Here is a 19,577-nt window from a genome sequence, read left to right on the forward strand (position 1 = left end):
GCGCGGCTGACGAATCAACGGCGAGGAGGAGGGGCCTGGGGCGGGGTGGGGAGGGGAGGGAGAGAGGGGCCGGGAGGCGTTAAAGCGCGGGCGCTGCGCCCTATTGGCTCCTCCCCTCCTTCGTTGCCCCGCCCCCCAGCCGCCGGCCGGAAGTAGGAAGCGTCGTAGTGCCCGAGGCGGCGGCGGCGCCGTGACCCGCGGGCGGGCAGCGCCGGCCGCGCCATGACGGGCAAGTCGGTTCGCGACGTGGACCGGTACCAGGCGGTGCTGGCCAGCCTGCTGGTGGAGGAGGAGAACAAGTACTGCGCCGACTGCCAGGCCAAAGGTACCGGCGGCCTCCCCGCGAGCCGCGCTGGTTGAGGGAACGGGAGGGGGGGGGCGGCGGGGCCTGGTGGGCCCGGACCGGCTCGGTTGTCCCCCCCCTCGGTACCGGCGTGTGGCGGAGCGCTGACACCCACCCACACACACACACACCCTCCCGCCGCTGGCTGCCGGGGCGGTGGGCTCTCGGGACCCTCTGGTGTCCCGTTCCGTCCCCCCGCAGGTCCCCGGGGGTCGCTGCAGCGGCGGGAGGAGGGCCGGCTCCCCCGGGAGGACAGGCCCGGTTGGGCCTTGGGGGGTGACGGCTCTGCTCCCCAGCCTCCCCCGTGAGCTGGCAGGGAGAGCCGAAGGCTGCTGCAGCGGGGGCTTTGGCGGTTTGGGGGTTCGTAGCACAGGAGGTGGTTTCCCCTTTGATTGAGCAGGTGCTTGGTATTTGGAAAAAGAAAAAAAACCCAAACCAAAAAAACGCTCCAGATTTGGCTTCCACAGAGTTTCACTCACTGTTAGTTACGGCAGCCGTGCTGTGCTGGCAGTGCTCCTGTCAGAAAAACCGCTCCTGGTGCCTCCGTAAGCCCGCTTCTGCAGCTCTTGCTCGTTCAGCGGCGGCAAGTGAGTCGAGTAGAAAACTGCCCAGGATCTGCTTATGGAAACTCATCGGCTCTCTGGCTGCACTGGGGCTTTATCTCAAATGTCAGTGTGAAAATGCTTAATGGCGTGTGGGGACTGCTCTTCTGGACAAGTCCCTCTTGTATTAAGAGGAACCTGGAGAGCTGGTGTTGCGTAATTTTGGAGGGCATTCCGGCTGAGGAGTAATATCCTGTAAACTGGAGCTGTAGTGTGAGCAGCAGATCATCTCTAGAGAATCAGGAGCAGTATTTGACGGTGCAGTGTGTAAGGAAAAGGAAGGAATTGTAGCCTAGCCCCAGAACCAAGTACCACTGAAGGAATTTCATATTTTGTCCTGTGCTTCCTTTTCCACTTAATATTGATTTCAAGGCATGTTGTGATCCTTACTTTTCCTAGAAAGGAGTGGAGTGGTGTAGAGAGGAAGTCAGATGTGAACGTCTGAATTCTAGAAGAGAAAACAAATTAGTTACACAACTGTTACTTGTTCCATAGTGATGCAGATGCCTTCATGTAGCTTGCTACTGTGAAATGCTTTACTTTCCTGTAGCAAAAGCGTTAAGGTTATGCCCATGCCTACCTAAAATCCTATTTTAATGAGCTATTATAATGATTTGGAGATCTGAACTTGAAGGTTGTTTCCCAGTAGCTGCAATAAACTCAGAACAGGGGCTGTCTTTCTATGCCCACCTGTAAGTGGGAGACTTAGTCACCTCAGTATGACCTCTAAAAACTGCGGAGAGCACCGCTGAACAACATTGAAAGTTAAGGTTTGTTTTCAGCCCTGCTCCAAAAAAACCCAAAACACAATAACCTCATCATAACAACCTGTCTTATCTTGGAGATGGCATGTTTTGAGACTTGGCTCACACTGGCTTCAGTTGACCACGTAGGTTGAACGTGGTGTTGTTGGCAGAGAGCAGAATGTTCCTTTCGCTTGCAAATCCCTTATCTCTTGGCTCCTAATGCCAGTGCTAAGGGCAAAAATAGCTGTCTTATCTTGTCTTTTGAGGCATGAGACAGTAATATACACAATATGGAAACAAATTCTCATAACAGTTCCAGGTTACTTGTTTTGATGTGATTATATAGCATCTCCTGTTGATAGTACATTCTGGAAATGCAGTATTCCAGTTAATTATGCATAAAAGTCAGTGTACAGTTCAGCATTGCCACTAAAGCTGGAAGCTGCTGGGAAGTCTGGGAAGATAGGCTGCATCAGTCATGAGGAGTAGGCTTCTGCTGTACTGGGTTATCTGACAAAATAATTATCCACTGTACTAATGAGATTCATGGAGATGTGAAATCTCATTCTTGAGGGCAACATACGGTGTTTGTGGCCACAGGGCGTGTATATGCACTAGGCTCTTCAGCCAGGTATCTGACTGGTAGTTGGTGCCAGTCAAAGCATCATATTGGGCTGCATTTTGGTTACTGTGGCTTGGTGTCGTGTTCTCCCAGCAAGGCACTGGAGCTCGTTTGCAGCGATGGCAAGAAAGGGCTGATGTTCTTACTGCTACTGAAAGTAACTGCAACATTCTGCTTTGTGTATGGAAATGAGCCCCAGGTGTACTTGTGCAGAGTAAAGAGCACGTTTTATTTGATATATGGTTTAATAACTAAAACTCTCTGCAAGTCTGTGCTAATGAGAGGCCACATGGTATTTGCTAGCTCCAGATGGCTTCCCTCAACATTTCCAGCGCTACCTGGAAGAGTAGCTGCTTTTCTGTACAGCTGATTGTTGCTCTGTTTTTAGCCGATTGCAAGTCTGACTACGCTAGTGGTGGCACGTGAAGAGTGTACTTCTGTACAGTTCTGTGAATAGTAGTTTGCCAAGGTCACAGCTGAAATCTGGTCGGTGTTAGTAAATGATGCTGGGGGGGTTAGTTGATGATGGCAGGTGGTGTTTCTTCCTTCTTTGTCAGCTCACTTTCAACATCATAAGGATTTTTGCATGAGTTTCAACAAAGTTGAAGGCAGAGCAAGAAGCTGGCAGCTCATACACCTATGAAGACACTTTTACAATAAAATGCTGGCTTTTGACCATCTGTTTTTATGCTGGAGTTACTGAATTTTGTAGTGGTTTGCTGCTTGATCTGAGCGTTTCAAAGCTAGCATGACACATAGGTAGAGACTGTTCAGATGCCACCCACACTTCCATTATGCCTGTTCCCAATGACCTAGCTACTTGCTGGGTTTCATTACTGTATTTTTTTCCACTTCTATATACAGAACTAAATGAGATTACAGTACGCGTTAGTGTGAGCTGCAGTGCTAGTATGTACCCACTTGATTTCACGCTCTACAGAAATTCTCAGTGTTAGGGTAAAAGTCTGGTTTTGAGGAACATCAGCTCTGATGTTGACTACTGGTTGGGCCCTGCACTCTGGGACCAGTATAGCAAGCATGCTCTTGTTTGCTATGCCGTACTGGTAAACAGCTGGGTATCTTCCACCTCCTCTGCCCTCATCAAAGTGATGATTGCTTAGAGAGAAGGTCATCTTCTCTGTTCTTGTTATTACTTGCTTCCTATCAGGCAGTGCGTACAAGTGATTCCTAGTCCAACTTGTATCTTTAAGTGTGAAAAGGGGGGAGAACCAGTTTCTCCAATATATTCTCCTTTCCTCCTATGTCTGGGATTCAAGTTAACTTCTGTGGGGCACATGACTCTTCTCAAGGCATTTCTTCTGACAAGCTGTTGGAGGCAGTGATGGCTTCACGTGTTTTCTCTGCATAACTTTTCTGTAAGCTACACAGATGAGCCTGAAAGGAGAACTGCAGAAGCATGAGCCTGATGGCTTCCCTAGACAGCTATTAATGTCCTGGGTCTAAGCTGTTGGAGGGGAAAAAAGGACAAGGGAACTGGGAAAGTAAGCTCGGGGTGGTTTTTGCTTCCGCAACAATAAACACTGCAGTGGTTAGAGGCTCTTGTTTTGGAGGAAGTTGGGCGAGATATCTCACCTGCTGCTTCCTCTTTGTATTGCAAACTTTCTGTGCAAAGTAACTGTGTGATGTGATCACAAGCGGGTGGACAGGTAGTAAGTAGTACAACCTGTGCCAAAGCAGAGCGTGGCTAGACTGCTTTCTGGCAGCGGAGCTTAGGAGAGAAGATTTATGTGTGTGTGAGAGGGGACTTAAATACTTGATCAAAACAGAACTTGGGAGCTCAGTGGCAGCCTTTCAGGACATAATCTAGCCATGTTAGGTACAAACAACAGTGGATTTCCCCTTGCAAGTGCTAAGGTTACGCATCTCAGTGGTTTTCACATGCAGATCTGAATGCTATCGTGATACTAATATTAATGATCAAAAGCAATGATCCAGCATGGAGTCCTAGCAGCACTGCACCACCTGCAGTGGTGCAGCTCTCCCCTTGGTAATGCTCAACATGGCTAAGGTGGTTGAGTGGCTGTCTTCACTAAGAGCTGGAGTGATGAATTATCAAAATCCTCCTTTTGAAGACCTTTGCTGTATGAATTGCTTGAACAAAACGCCTTAAAAGAGAAACTGATGATGAGTGAGAGTGGGATCTCTTCTACCAGTGCATTTCTTGTGGCAAAGGGCCTTCTGAGAGCAGCTGTGTTGCTGTTGTGGTTTTGTGTGTGTAAGATAACGTGAGTGTCAAGCAGTCTGACTGTATTGAGTATCTGTCAGAAGGTACGCTGCTGAACATCAAAATGAGTCTGGAGGCTGAAACTGCAATGTAGATGGAGGGATGTGGTGTAATCTGTGCAAGTTGGACTTGACCTAAGTGTTCAGAGGTCTTCCAGTAAAAGGTAAATGTTACTCAACACAAGACATTTTCATTAACTGGATTCTTCTCTGCGTTTCTGACTCTAAAGCTCTGTGCTGAACTTGTGTAACGTACAGCTAATTCTATTTGATTCTCTCCTTCTCCCAAACTCTTCCCCTCTGCTCTTCCAGTCCTATCTATCCAACAGGCTCCTTGGATCCAGTTTCGTTGACGTCGGAACGGCAGGCTCCTCCCCAGGGAGCACCAGCGAGGACTGCTCTATCTGTCCATCAGTTAAGGTTGCCCTGTGCTCCTCCTGATTTGTCTGACTCTTCCCTTCATCCCTTGTGTCTTGTGAGAACTGTGGGTTCCATGCTGAAATCAACCCCTTCTTCTAACTCTAATGGTTAGATGGGAAACTATTTGTTGCCGAACACAACACAAACCCAGATCTAATTCTTCGAGCAGTCTTTTCTGAAAGACGGGTAGAACTTTGAAAATACCTGTTAAGAGGTGGTTAAATATTGGATGGGAAGCAGGAAGAGCAGGACAAAAAGCTTGGAGCTAGAGTAGGTGTAGTTAAGGAAGGATGACTTCCAATGGAACGGGGGAGTTAGCTTATTACTGTTGGTTTAGTCCAGCCAAACTAGTATTAATATAAAACATGTTGCTAATATTCAACAAAATCTGTTGTGACTCAACTCCTCCATCAGCAGACTATTGAATTGCAGCGGAATTTCCTTTTCAGTAAGAGCAATATGAAGAGTAACTTTTTAAATAGCTGCCTAGAACAACTGCATGTGATGAAGAAATTATCATTATGGGAAAACTGAGCAGTGGGTAGTGATGCATATACTGTTTGCCTGCAGTGGACTTCAAAAACCAAAGCGGTAGGACTAAAGCTTCTCAGCTTGCCTTAGAAAATCTGGTATTAAAAGAAAGCTCAGTCTTATGTAATGGAAGCTTGCCAGAGGGGGTGCATATGTGCTTGTGTACTCATTTTAATTCTTAGCTGCAGTCACAATATTCTGCAGTTATCTTGATGAGTGCTACATTTTCTTTTCTGCTTTTAAACTGTTCTACCCTTCTAAAATCAGGTCTGAAAGGAATAGTTCTGTGCCTAAAGCAGTATTAATTTCAAGTGAGTGTAAGAGTTCAGAAATTAACTTTGTCTTTGAGAATGGCTTCACCCCTTAGTGATCTTCACCTGAGAAGTCTGAGCAGTGCTGCCGTGGTGTAAGACTCTCTGGCTAGGAGGGAGCACAGCTCTGTCTAGCTGTGAGCCTAACCCTATGTACACCTGCGTGAAGTAAGTTGTGACTTCCCATTCAAGCCACCAAGTGAGGAAAAAAGCTTCAGCCTTTCCAATGGGGACTTACTCTGGAATTGGTTTGTGCTTAAGAGGTGTAGGAAGATACCCTTTAAGAAAAGATACGCAGAGCTCTGAGTCACATACATGGATGCATGTCTCTACATCTGCCAGAAATAGATAACAAAGATAATCCTCCAAGCAGAGGGCATCTCAGCAAACCATGTCAGCTTTAATAGCATTGTTCTTCTGTACCAGCTATATCGACCCACCTGTGAAATGGAGAGCCTGTGCGGTGAGTGGCTGTGTAGCAGAGGGTATAAATTAAGGGCCCAAAAATGCCATGTGATTCTCGGAGCATAGCTGCAACTTTAGTAAAAGTTTGTTCCTATAGTAACTGCCAGAGGAATTACATAAGGTATCAGACATACTCAGGATCTTGTGTGCCAGCCTCTTCAGAAAATGCCTCTGCAGTTTTAAGGTAGTTCATCTTTCAAAATGCAAGTAGGTTATCAAAACCAACTAGAGAATAAAGAATAGCTTTGGTCTCCTTCAGGTTGATCCAGAGCAGTGATTGCTTCATGTGTCCCAGGAAATCTAGGACAAAGTTTGAGCTTTTAAGAGAAACTGTCTTAAAGCAAAGCCTCCTCTGACTGCGAAGCTGGATTTACCTGTGCTACAATCGGACCTTCGGTGCCTTGTTAAACTGCTTACCTCTATTTTTGGCAAAACATGCCATTCCTTACTGGCCAGGTTATGCCCTAGGTATGTCAGGTCCTTTTTGGTAACTGTGATAGTGAAAAATAGTTTATGTCTAGCTTTAGATATTGAAGAGATTCTCAAGCAAAAAGTGGCCCAGGAGCTCATACTCCTTCCTCTGTTAGGAGCTATTTTAAGGACCCAGTGACTTCTGCATATCTCCACGACTCAAATGAGATTGAAGATAGGGTCTAAATATTTTTAACATGCAGTGAAGAATTAAAGACTTCTTGTAAGGGTTCGATGGTGGAGAAATTCTAAGTTGAATTTTGATGGTGTAAAATAGTAGTGGTAGTTTCCATCCTGCTGCTCTGTTTACATGTGTATTTGGGCAGAGGGATGGTATTTACCTACCACCTAATTTTTTTTGCATTTCATGGAAATTCAGGCCTTCTTGAAATCGGCTACCTTTACCCTAGCAACTTCTAAGACTGACTAGTGTGTAGTTTTGGTCAAAACCTAGTGACCGCAGGAAATATGTGGATCATGGAACTTGACTGATTTTTATATCTTTAGGCTGTGTTGCCACCAGTATTGGTAATGTTAACCAGTCCTCTTGCATGGATTCTTATTATAGCATCTGTTTGAAATTGTCACTTTCACAGTTTATTTACTGAAGTAATAAACATCACTTTCTTAAACAGCAGGAAGGACCCACCCTGCTGTTCACAGCATCTATTTTAATTTCCTCCACCTTGTTCCATCTGTGTTTGTATCATCACAGCACTTCTTCAAAGAACAAGATGGTAACAATGATAAGAAGTGCATTGAAGGCTGCTTCTGCAACCTTACCATTACTCAAAGTTGGATCAAATGCTGCTGTGTAGCTGCCTTCAGGGCCACCAGGCACCCAAATGTTACGTGTTTCTGGTAACTCTGGAAGATACAAAGCCTGTTCCTGAGAGGAAACAGAGCCAGCACCAATCAGCTTGGTCTGACTTGGCCAGTAAGGTACCTTACCTATAGCAAACACTATGGTTTGGAAGGAGACAGTAAACTGGTTGCTGCCCATGCAGCCAAGAAGATTTTTAAGGCAAAGCTCCAAGCTATTGTCTGAAGCAATGTTCTTAACCCCCACAGATGCCTCTGGTTCTTCCTCTTTCCTGCAAAGAGTAGCTAAAGCCTATAATTACCGCAGCCATCTTTTACTGGAAAAAAAAAACCCACACAAAACTAAGCCAAAGAAAAACCCTGAAAACAGCCCTTTCATCTTTCAAAGGATGGCATAAAGTTGAAATTGTGAGCCACTAAACTACTTAACTAGGCGTATATCCTTATCAAACTCCCTTGCTACAGAGCTTTTTGGCTTTAGCATCCCTGTTTCACTGGGTTCCAATGGCTTCCCGAAAACTATGCAAATAGCTTAGTCTAGTACTAAATCTGGGGGTACAGCAGGTATTAGTGCTTCACAAATCTCAGATAGGTCCACGAACCTGCATTAGGATGCATGCTCAGGCCCGTAACTAACTAGCCTGTACTAATAACTAAATAGTGTAATTTAGAGATCCTGAAGTTGAGTTAATTGTTTTTTACTCACTAGCAGAGTTTACCTTGTTTCCCCAAACTAATCTGAACATTCTACCTAGAACAGACATCTACAGTAAAGAACAGAGGAAGTTGTTTTGTAAGACAGCCTTTGTCATAGCTCTTCTATGAGCAGAATGAATTTCAGTAAGTCATTAAGCAATCTCTTTCCAGAATAAGGAAACCACAAGTCAAAGGAAACTCTTGGATACTTGGCTATTTCCTCATTTGGCTCAGCAAAAAGTAGGGCTTTTCAACTTTGACTTGATGAGAAATTTCCAAGTACTGGTGAAGGCTTGTACAAGAGGATGTGAATGTCATCTCGCAGGGATTATCCGGCTCTGAGGGGAATTTCCCACATCCACTTCCCCTGTGCGTGCTGAGAGGGGATGGTTGTACGATGCTGTAGTCCAACACATGTAGCAGTGTTAGCTGGGATCAATGGGCTGAGCAGGCACATGTCCCTGCTACAGCTGGGCTTTTGCTGGAGTGCTTGCAGGCAGGGAGCCTGCGAGTCAAATGATTGTTTGCACTAAGAATATTTCATTAGGCTTTGAATAGCGATGTGCTCTCCTTCCTGCCTATGAAAGCATCTATTTTTTCCTGACCCTCCTTCTCAAAAGAGCAGTGGCTTTGCAGCCAACTTCTGTTTTATTTTTAAATGCCTTCTGGAGGGTTATTACCAAAGAAACTTGCATGAGTAGCTTGAGCCAAAATCTAAGGCCTGAATAAAGGGTGAAGAGTGAATCCCTCAGGGATTCCCTGATTAAAAACACTCAAGGGTGTGAACTTTCAGCAAGTGTGACTAAGACATGATGTGGACTAGCCACGCTGCACTGGGGTTTTAAGGGGAATTGGGAGCCTTTTCAGTAAGGGCAGATCACTCAGGCAGTCCTTGTAGGCATTAATGAGTCCAGCTTAGATGCTAACTTAAGCTGGTATGACCAGCTTGGTATGTGGTATTTATTTTGACAGGCTGGGATATAAAACAGGCTGTGAAACTGTCTCATGGAAGCACTGACTGGGCAGCTGAGTTTCTCACATGTAGCTTTTTAGTCTCTGCAGGATGGTGGTGCATCCTCACTTAGGAATACAATCAAGTACTCAGTGCAGCTTTCTAAAATGAAAACTGGCTGTGCAATAGATGCTTTTAAGCTCGTGATCTTCCTGCAACCGCTGCCAGGCTAGGAATATATCCCAAGGTGGTCTGATCTAACCTTAATATTGTGCCAGAACTGAGTGTATAGCTGGGCTCTTAAATATGTTTTGATTCTTACTAAAAACTGTAATTTTCTTTAATCTGATGTTCACCTGCAGATGGTTGGCATTCTCCAGAAAGGATTTGTGCCCATATGAGGTGATGTACAGGGGCATGAGATGCTTAATCAGAGCAGAACAAGCTATGCCCAGCTCAGGTTAGTGCCAAGTAACTTGCTTACCATGGGTGTTAAAATTAGCCATAATACTGAAACAAAAGTGACTGCAGCATCAGGCTTGCATGTCTGATGCTGGTTGTCATTGCAGCAAATTCCCAGTTTTGCATATGGGAGGTGAGTTTTCATTTAGGCCTTAAGCTCCAAAGCCATCTGGTGGCTGTGAGGATGCCAGCCTCAAGGGAACTAGTTTTATAACATTAGTGAGAGTATTCATGGGAGGAACAATTTCTTTCATGTTTCTTTCTAGTGGTTTAACAAGCTAAATGTTTCTGTTAGCCTTGTCCTAAAACCTTTTGCATGTAAGTTTCCATGATTCACTGAACCCAGAGGGTAAAGTGCTCCCTGTGGTGTGCCGTGCCCTCGTGCAAGCAATTAGTGGTCCGTGTCAGGGTGCGCACAAAGCCTGCAAGGGAAGATAGTGCTCCACGGCAGCCCTAGCAATGCTGATAAATGCTGCTGTGTTGGTCTCTAAAGCGACTTACCGATATAAAATCATTTTTCTCTGAAAAATTTTGCCCTTAACTTCTACTAAGGCGTTTTGCCCCTTCTGTCAATGCTCAGTCACTGTAGCTTCTGTACAGTCTTCAGCTTGGTTTAGTTTTCGGGAAGTTAAATGCTGTAACGTGTGACTGAACTCACATCTGTAAATACCACCTGGGGCTTTCTGCAAGTCAGTCACCTTGAAAATGGCATGTGAAACTGAGGAAATGACTGTACAAAGTTCTTGCCAGCCAGATCTTTACTGGGCAATTTCTTGTGTGATTTCTAGTGCAGGCTCCTTCATTGTGGCCTCAAAAGAGGGAAGTGGGAGGCTTGTTTACATTTGCATCAAAACCCATTCCCCCTTGCCCACAAAACTAAGTGCTTTATAAGAAATGAAACGGTAAAAATGTTGGTTTAGCTTAATGGTTGGGGGCATTAGATACAAGCAAAGCTGAAGGTCTAGTAAGAGCGTGTGTTTGGGCTGGTGCCTCTGCATGTTGCATCTGACCCAGCCTAACCAGGACATCTGGGCTTTGGCCCACTGCTTCTGTGGTGGCAGCCTGGTTAGGACAGGCTGTCTTGCTTGGGATACCCTTCCTTTCAACAAAAGAAACCCTGTAGTGTTCCTCACTGCCCAAGGCACCAAATGATAATTTTAATGAGCGTGAAGTTATTTGGAGTTTTATTCAGCTGGACAAATTTAATATGCCTCACACTGCTGCCAACAGGCTACTGGTCTGCTCAGCAGTGATTATTCAAGCAGCAACTCTTTCCCTGTTGTATTCCACCTTGCCGTGTCAACGCTTCACTGCTGTCAAGGCAAGTGGTTCTCTTGTGCAGCTGCTTATCTTAAAGTAGCTTTTCACTCTTGAGGGGTGTAGCTGTATCTTGTTCCTCTTTTTTTTTTTTCCTCTATTATAGTGTTGATAGAATACAGGGCTGTGTAACTAGGCTAAAGAAATTACTAGTTATTTGCAAAAGCATGGGGTGCTCAGTTCTAGAGGTCAAATTCATGTCCCTTGCAGAACTGTGGAGCTGGCTGCAGACTTCAGACAGCGTTTCGGAGAACTGTCCAAATATCCTGCTTGTGTGGCTCTAGAGTCACCACCAGGTCAGAGAGCAGACTGCTGAACTTCTGGGATCACCATCTTCCTCCAGGCTGTGGACAAAAACAACCCCACATCCCCAAATTTCTGGCATTTCCTTTAGTCTGTAGATCTGGAGCCTTTCTTATGGCACTTACTGGCCCTGCAAGGATGCCTAAACCCTGGCTGGAATAAGCATCAGTGAAGGCAACTACCCTTTGTTGTGTAATATGTGTTTATCGCCAAACCAAATGCTAGCTGCTAGGATGATTTTGAAAGCCTATGTATTACTTTTTAAAATATTCACTGGCATAATGAAGCTGCTTCAGTACTGGGGTCTTCCAGAGCTGGGATCTGCAAGTTGCAGCAATGGTCAGCTGTTATTCCTGTACTCAGCCCTTGCTGTTTCAGATCCTGCATCACGAACGAAGTAACACTAAAGCAGGCTGGGTATAACAGACTGTACCACTGAGTCATTCTCTTATGTGGCATCGCAGGGTAGGAGGTTGCAGTGGCTTGAGCTAGCACATGTGACAAACCAGTGAGCTGATTACTACAGCCCTGATGTAGTACCTAGCTGACTATTAATCCTTTTAGTCCTCGAAAGGCTAAATATATCTAGAGTTTATATCTAACCTTGAATCTCATGCTTAATCCTGCTGGCAGTCTCACGTTATAGCCTTCAGGGTGTATCTGAGAGAGACCTCCACAAATAAATCAAATGAAGGATCAGGGTTCCTGGCTTCACCTTGGTGTGCTACAGGCATAACACTGAACAAGCCTTTTATTCCCATGCCTTACTTTGTAAGTGGCATACTTAGGTGCTGCTAAAAGTATGGGCCCCTGCTTTGATGCATTCAGTCCTAGATTTTGGTAGGTATGATAAAGGAACTGAGGTATAGGCAAGAATATGCTTCTATTAAGGTCTTCACCAAGAGCTGTTCCTAAGCTGGGAGGTGACTTTCATCAGCTTTATTAAATTAATACCATTCTCAAGGGCCACTCTTCTAGTGAAAAAGCAGAAAGCAATGGCAGGACAGAACAGAAGCCTTAATAAAGACTTGAAAAATCATAACATGAGTTAGCTGGAATAGGTATTGGAGGTAAGTTAGAGATTGCATGCCTTTGCCATGGAAGGCACCATGAGCTGCTGATTGCATTAGCAGCACTGAATCCCTCAGGATACTCTAGACTTTCCTGTAGGAATTAAACTGTTAACAACCATCTAGCATATCTAGGAGAGTCAAATACAGTGCTGCTTTTTTAGGGCTTTGAAATTACACTTTCCCCCTCTTCCCCCTCCCACCTTAGTCTCATTAGCTTTGAGGCTTGCTATTTTAACTATGGCAAGAAAAGACAGAATAACTCTTCATCTGCAGTAATGCCTGTAATGCCTATAAAAAGGGCTAGCACATTTTATTGGAGGCTATCGAGTCCCTTATTCAGGATGTGGCTTCACTTTGGCCAGTTACCCGTGGACAGTGATATCCAACCCATGGTGGAAGCTGGCCACGTTAACTGTGTGGCTGGCTGGCAGCTCTAGCCAGATGATTTAGTTTTAAAACCTGCTTGTCTTGCACTGCAGAGGACTACTTCTGAAGCTGGTCTTCCTTCAGCGGGACTGAGGGTTTCAGTGGCCAGGGTCTGTTTGTCCTGGCAGGGAGGGGGGCTGCGAGTGGTGGGAGTGCCTGTGGACCTCTTCTGTCCCCTTGGTAATGCACTGCTGGGTTTCCTTCAGAGATCTGTTTGCAGTGAGTAAAACTAAGCTTGTTAATCTTTCCCTTGTGGTTTTTTTTCCCCTGGCATGACCTCCCTTCTACACCTTGGAGCTGTCCTGCCTGTCTGAAAGCTGCATGCAAACTGTGAATCTGATTAGAGCTGTAGAAACTGCGGAGTGAACTGTTAATCGGTCTTGTGCCAGGATTGCAACCTGGGTTCTGCCCCTGGCTCTGCGTTTTTGGTGGCCAAAGTACTGGGCTTTGTCTGTGCTGCTCTCCTTACTCAGCTGTAGCTTCCTGCATAAGACTGAGAAGATTTGATGATGCAGTCTGTTTGTCAAATGCTGAGTATTATGCTGCTCTTCCTAGAGCAGTAGTGAATATTCTGGAGGCGACTCCACTGCAATAAGGTTATCAGAGAAAGATTCTCCATTGCTAAAGCAGGAACACAGACTTATCGTGACATGACTGTTACATCGCTTCAAGCAAGATGAAATCAGAGGGTTTGTAGTGTCTTGGGTGGTTTGAATGCCTATTTTATTCCCTCTTCCTCTTAGAGTTGTTTGTCTTGCATAGAGCTGTCAAAATGGAAGAGAGAGGCAATAAAATACTAGCTTTAAGTATAATGATTGGTAGACAACCTTTAAACATCCTGCTGATGTCTAATTCCAATTTCTCATCTGGGTGAAAATGTAAACACCTCAGTCCCAGTTCACTTGGTACAGTTTCTCAGTTGCTCAAGGCAACTACAGGTTGACTGGATGGTGTGAAATGCTTCTATCTCTTTGCAGGTCCACGATGGGCATCCTGGAATATCGGTGTATTCATCTGTATTCGTTGTGCTGGGATCCACAGGAACCTAGGAGTTCACATATCCAGAGTGAAATCTGTCAATCTTGACCAGTGGACACAAGAACAGATACAGGTAACGCAAACGAAACATGAACAGTGTTGTTCTGTTAGTGGGGCTTCGTAAACTTGGAAGTAAACAAAGTCTGAATATGGCAAAGATGTGGGAAGTGAAGCAGGAAGAAGATATCAAGCTAGGTTAGATTGGGAGGGGAGATGTCATAATTTCAGGCTCAGCAAACATCAGAGGGTAGACAAATGCTCTGCAAGTTTCTGTAAAATTGCCAAAGGCTGCTGTTGACTGGAGTTGGAGCTGCTGTCCACCTCAACTTTAGATTGCTAATGTGGTATTTATCTTGTCTTTGAATAAATATTGTGCTGTGGTGCTTAGGATTGGGTAATTGTATTGGGCAGGAGGGGGATCATAGCAACTGCATCAGGGATTCGTAGGCAGTAGGCTTGCACCAAAAGCCTGAAGAGTAGCTTTCGGGTACAGAACAGACTTCAAAAGTCTACACGTGCCTTCTAGTTAACACGCATAGACTCTTGCTTGGTAGCCTGGCATGCTAGTATGTGTGAGAGCTTTAATGTCTGTGAAACAAACGGTTCAAGAATTCTTTTGAATTGCAGTGCATGCAAGAGATGGGAAATGGAAAAGCAAATCGTCTTTATGAAGCCTACCTGCCAGAGAACTTCAGGCGACCTCAAACAGATCAGCATCCTTTCTTCCTTTGCTGCTGGGGAAACATAGAGCCTTTTCATCTTGTTGCTTTGTAGCTGCACTCCTTGCATAGGAGTTTAGCTTCATGTGCCTGGGCATCAGCTGTGAGAATGAGTTCCTAGCTGGGCACCCTATAAGTGTTGCTTCACCCACAGGTTGCTTGCTTACAGAACAAAGCAGAAGAAAGCTAAAAGGATTGCTTCTGAGCTATAAGGGTGGAGAACTGGAACTCAAATGTTACAACCTGAAGCTATTGCATGAGATGCACTTTAGAGTCTGTGGCAAATAGGAGGGTTGACTTTCAAAAGTTCTGAGCATTTCAAATTCTTAGTAGAGACAGATAAAAAGGTTTAACACTTCTGAAAAATTAAGCTGTAACTTTTACCTTACAGGAGGGTTTCTAGATGCCAGGTGCAACAGGGGTATAGTGATGTGAACCTAAAGAAACACAGGAGCATCTCTCTGCCATCATTTTTGTCTTAAGCTGGTGGCTGAGGTGTTTTTGTATGTGAGCGATGGTTGAAGTAAATATACATCAGTGAAGAGAATACACTAGGAATTTAAGCCCTGATTTAATGTACCTTTTATAGCACCATCATGCTTGGAATAACCCAAGGGCAAAAGTTGAGTAGCTAAAGTAGTTGGATCCAACACTAAATTATTTTAAGAAAGTTACTGCTGGAAATGCTCTTTTAAACAGTCATTAGTTTAGTTACAGCTTGTACCTTGTATCCACATGTCAAATAATATACGTAAGTCTTCTATTCTTGAATCATTTGTCTTTAACAAGCTGCTTGCAGAGCTGTGGAGAGCTTCATTCGGGATAAATATGAAAAGAAGAAATACATGGACCGAAGTATTGACATCAATGCATTTAGGGTTAGTTTGTAATCACTTCTATGGAAGCTTGAATACATGTTAACATATAAGTGTATGTCTGTCTTATGAGTAAGCAGTGACTTTATGAAAATAGACAGTTTAAACGTTTCCTGTATTAGTGACTAATCTCTTCCCCAAGGCTGATTGCCTTCAGTCATTCTGTAGAAGGAATTTAAATTGGAGGGGACCTTTGAAGGCCATCTTGTCCAACTCCTTGCTCAAAGCAGGACTAGATTCAAATATAGGTCTTTAGCTGTATCTTCGAGGTTTTTTAGATCAGTAATGGCATCGTGTAAAGCTCTGTATGAACTTTCTCTTCATATGATGACATGAGTTTTGATTCTCATGTCAGTGGGTTTTTTTCCTTGCAGAAAGAAAAGGATGACAAATGGAAAAGGAGTAATGAGACAGTATCAGAAAGAAAACTGGAACCTATCATCTTTGAGAAGGTGAAAATGGTAAGACCAAAAGACATGGTCATGGATCAATTGTAAAGACTTCTCTCAAGCAGAACAGAGGTAATCCAGCTTGATATGGAAGCATTTTTTCTGGCCTCAGTCATAGCAGTGGATGCATTGAGTCACAGTGATGGTGGTAGCTTGTTTTTCTCTGCTCAACCAGATACTAAGCAGATGTGTTCTGCCTTGCAATGGAGAGCAGATTGGAATCCAGCTACTCCCTGCTTAGCTTTCCAGCTTGAGCAGCTACTTTTTTTCCTAGTTTAGAGCATGCTTGAATTTGACAGTGGGTTCCGACATAATGGGACAATAAAACAACCATGTAATACTCGCTCTGAAATTCTGTTCACTTTGGAAGCACTTAAGTCCACTGGAAAAAAGGATTTTAAGGGTTAATCTCTCATTAAAGCCTCTAATGTATCGGAGTAAAACCAAAATTTGAACAAGACTTCTGGTGTTCTTTTTCCCTAGCCTCAAAAGAAAGAAGAAACGCAGCAGTCTAGAAAAAGTTCTCCTAAATCTACTGAACCAGTAATGGACTTGCTAGGACTTGGTAAGAGCCTTTCCAGCCTTACTGCGCTTGTTACAATGACCCTATCCACCACCTTTGATCTTGTGAATATGATGAGCTTTTAGTACTTATTTTCCATGTCAGGTGAACAATAGCTGGTAGGAATACCAGAGTGTTTTGCTTAAACTACTCCAGTGCAACTCAAGCACAGTGCTCAGCACTGTAGCAGAAATGGTTTTCCTTATGTTTTTCCTTTATGGTGGTGCAGTGGTTGTGCCTATAGTAGTATAACAGGAGCAGCTATAGTGGTCTCCAGACACAGTGTGGCTCCTGGCTACTCTGAGGTTAATAGGACAGATATGGTGCAGCACACTTCTTTGGTCCTGAGCCCGTTCCTTCTCAGCACCAGAAGGTCGAGGAAAGAGCTGGCAATATGTGTTGGCTAAAGTAGGTTACAGGTCGGGTCACTGGGTTGAGTGGCATATGTGCAAACTGCAAAATGGGCAAGGAGGCTGCCCCTCAGCCTGAGGCCATCTGCGTGAACATCCATCACAGCTTTGTCTCTCCCAGATGCTCCTGTGACAACCACCGTTACAAATGGCAGGCCTAGCAGCTTAGAGAAGGATCTTGATCTTTTCGCATCGGTGGGATCAAACTCTGACTCCAGGAAGGTAAGTGGGGAACATCAGTGCCTGACAAAGCCTAATTGGATGCTTGAATGAGATGATGATCTGTGTCTTCCCCTAGTGCTGAATGCAGCTGTTGCACTTGTGCTGTCTCTGTCTCAGGTCACTGGCTCTATGCCGACGTCTGGAAGTGCTGGTTCTGTTCCCGAAAACCTGAATCTCTTCCCTGAGCCAGGAGGCAAAGGGGAGGAAGTGGGGAAGAAGCAGCTCTCTAAAGACTCTATCCTGTCCTTGTACGGCTCTCAAACACCTCAGCTGCCTGCACAAGGTAACAGATCTCAGAATAGAGCTGTTGAATGGCAGTACACTAATTCAGAGTGGGTGGGGTGTCCTGATAGCTGACAAGCAAAGATGTGGGAATGTAGGTGGTCCTTCTTGAGAACTGGTGAGTAGCATAATGAGCAGCTTAGTCTGGATGTGATGGCCAAGTGAATGGTGTGGTAGTGTCCGATTTGAGGGTCAGCATTTCAGCCCCTGACAATGAATGCAGCAGTTCTTCCCTTCACTGCTTCTCTGCCTTTTCCTAGGAGCAATGTTCATGGCCCCAGCTCAGATGGCATATCCTGCGGCAGCATATACCAGCTTTCCAGGAGTAGCCCCCTCCAGCAGCATGATGGGAGGCATGATGGCACCATCAGTGGGAATGATGGCCCAGCCAGGAGCTGCAGGGGTGGTGACTCCCATGGCCATACCAGCTGGATATGTGGGTAATGTGCAGGCAGCTGTCATTGGTGTCCCCAATGGGATGATGGCTGCACAGCAAGCTGGCTACGTAGCTGGCATGGCAGCAGTTCCCCAGCCTGTCTATGGTGTGCAGCCAGCACAGCAGCTTCAGTGGAACATCGCTCAGGTGAGGTGTGATCTTCTGCTGACCCAAAGGTGGGTGGAGGGCAGGGGAGGCACATGCAATTAAACCTAGCCTGTGAGTGGAAGACTTCAGTGCTTTTATAGCCTGGCTCCTGGGGTTGGGTGAGGTCTGCTGACACTGCAGGCGAACTGAGGGATCACAAAGGAGTAGGTTGTTCGGAGGTCTCAGTGCTTGGTGGAAAACAAAAATGAGTGCAACATCAGCTAAAAGGAGAACTTCCTCAGCTTGCTAGATGGGCATACACCTGAGAAGCCAGTGACTTCTGTTCACCGTAACTCTTTAGAACTTGTTTAAGCCTGTAATATGTTGGGGAGCCAGAGTTTTACCTTTGACTGCTGTGGGCTGGCAGTCTCTTTGACGTAGCCTTGACTTCTCCCCTCTCCCCGTTGCAGATGACCCAGCAGATGGCTGGGATGAACTTCTATGGAGCTAACGGCATGATGGGATATGGACAGTCAATGGGTGGAGGAGGTGCCCAGGGAAGCAATCAGTCCCTCAGCACTCCAATGTGGAAATGATCCCTTGCATTGTGACCATTTTTGCCTTCTGTTCTGTTCTTCAAAACTGCTCCATGAGACATTCAGGGTTTTTCTTTCTGGCTGGCTGCCCAGCCTGAACCTCTTTCCATAACTGAGACCCATCTCTGCCTTTTTTCACTGTCAGACATGGTGAAACCTCAGTGATCAGAACGTGAGCTCCCCTGTATTTAGCACAGTCAATGCACACTTCTGGGGTGGACCCCCTCCTTGCACAAACCTCCACTAATGCTTCTGGGTAGCACTTAATGTCCTGCTGGGTATCTTAGCAGAGGTGTGACTGAGGAACTTGGGAAATCTGTGCTTAATACTGCCTGTAATGTCAGGCCTTTTAAGAATCACTTAAACTCTAGTATTAGTAGGGGTTTTAGTTAGTGGAGGGGTGGAAACATTGTTTGGTGCTGAGGAACTGGATTTTAACCCAAGCCCAGGGGCAAGCAAGCCTTGCTACCTCTTCCCTTGAGTGGAGTTCTCTGGAGCTGAGGCCTCGCTGTGCTTGGCTCGCCAACCCTCATTGGAACCAAAGTCATTTTGAAGACCCCTCTCCCTCCCCCCGTGAGCAAGCAGGATTCTCGCACAGTGTGGGGGCAAGCTGTTTGGAATGTGAAACTTGCACTTCAGAGTGGCTTTTCTGTCTAATGTGTGGTATTGATGTATTTAACTTTTAACAATCTAACTGAGAGTTAACTTATCAAGGGCTGAGAGCCCACTGCAAGTTTTCTTACACTTTTAAAATGACTATGACATCCTAATTTATACTTTTTTCATATTTTTTTGTTCCTGTGTAATCCTGGTACCCGTTTCTGGCTAGCTTTTGACATTTTAATCTAGGCATAAGAAGTGGGTGGGTCAGATTTCTTTTCTCATCTTCAGTAGAACACAACTGCTTAAACTCATCAGCGTGAGCAAGAAGTCAGACTTCTGTGGTCTACTTTATCCTGTGTATATGTAAATTCCCAAATAAAATATTGCAGTGAAACCTCAACTGACTTATCTTGTTTTTAAGCAGTGTAACAGATTGTGTTAAACACTGCTGCCGTTGGTGTGAGTTGTTCACTTCAGGTGTGGGGATTTGGA

At 45.1% G+C, this 19,577-nt stretch overlaps 1 protein-coding gene across 2 annotated transcripts; it reads left to right on the forward strand.

Moving 5' to 3' along the window:
- Nucleotides 1-141: 141 nt before the first annotated feature.
- Nucleotides 142-19,485, forward strand: SMAP2 (small ArfGAP2). 2 transcript variants are annotated; one of them, XM_069802934.1, is made up of 11 exons: nucleotides 205-325; nucleotides 4,870-4,977; nucleotides 13,784-13,917; nucleotides 14,472-14,557; nucleotides 15,363-15,441; nucleotides 15,813-15,899; nucleotides 16,371-16,452; nucleotides 16,981-17,081; nucleotides 17,199-17,364; nucleotides 17,624-17,946; nucleotides 18,357-19,485. In XM_069802934.1, exons 4-11 carry the CDS (start codon nucleotides 14,475-14,477, stop codon nucleotides 18,480-18,482), a joined length of 1,047 nt encoding a protein of 348 aa, XP_069659035.1. In that variant the 5' UTR covers nucleotides 205-325; nucleotides 4,870-4,977; nucleotides 13,784-13,917; nucleotides 14,472-14,474; the 3' UTR covers nucleotides 18,483-19,485. The 2 variants fall into 2 exon arrangements, with proteins under 2 accessions (XP_069659034.1, XP_069659035.1); XM_069802933.1 differs by lacking the exon at nucleotides 4,870-4,977 and having other exon boundaries at nucleotides 142-325.
- The last annotated feature ends 92 nt before the right edge of the window (nucleotides 19,486-19,577 follow it).

The sequence above is a fragment of the Haliaeetus albicilla genome, chromosome 16 (genome assembly GCF_947461875.1).
Source record: "Haliaeetus albicilla chromosome 16, bHalAlb1.1, whole genome shotgun sequence".
NCBI classification, from domain to species: Eukaryota; Metazoa; Chordata; class Aves; order Accipitriformes; family Accipitridae; genus Haliaeetus; species Haliaeetus albicilla.

What these genes read in the sequence shown, in the direction of transcription:
- SMAP2 (XM_069802933.1), top strand. Translation starts at nt 223, where the DNA reads ATGACGGGCAAGTCGGTTCGCGACGTGGACCGGTACCAGGCGGTGCTG. An exon ending in GGACACAAGAACAGATACAG is followed by an intron (nt 13,918 to 14,471) that starts GTAACGCAAACG and finishes TTTGAATTGCAG; the next exon opens with TGCATGCAAGAGATGGGAAA. An exon ending in ACCTCAGCTGCCTGCACAAG is followed by an intron (nt 17,365 to 17,623) that starts GTAACAGATCTC and finishes GCCTTTTCCTAG; the next exon opens with GAGCAATGTTCATGGCCCCA.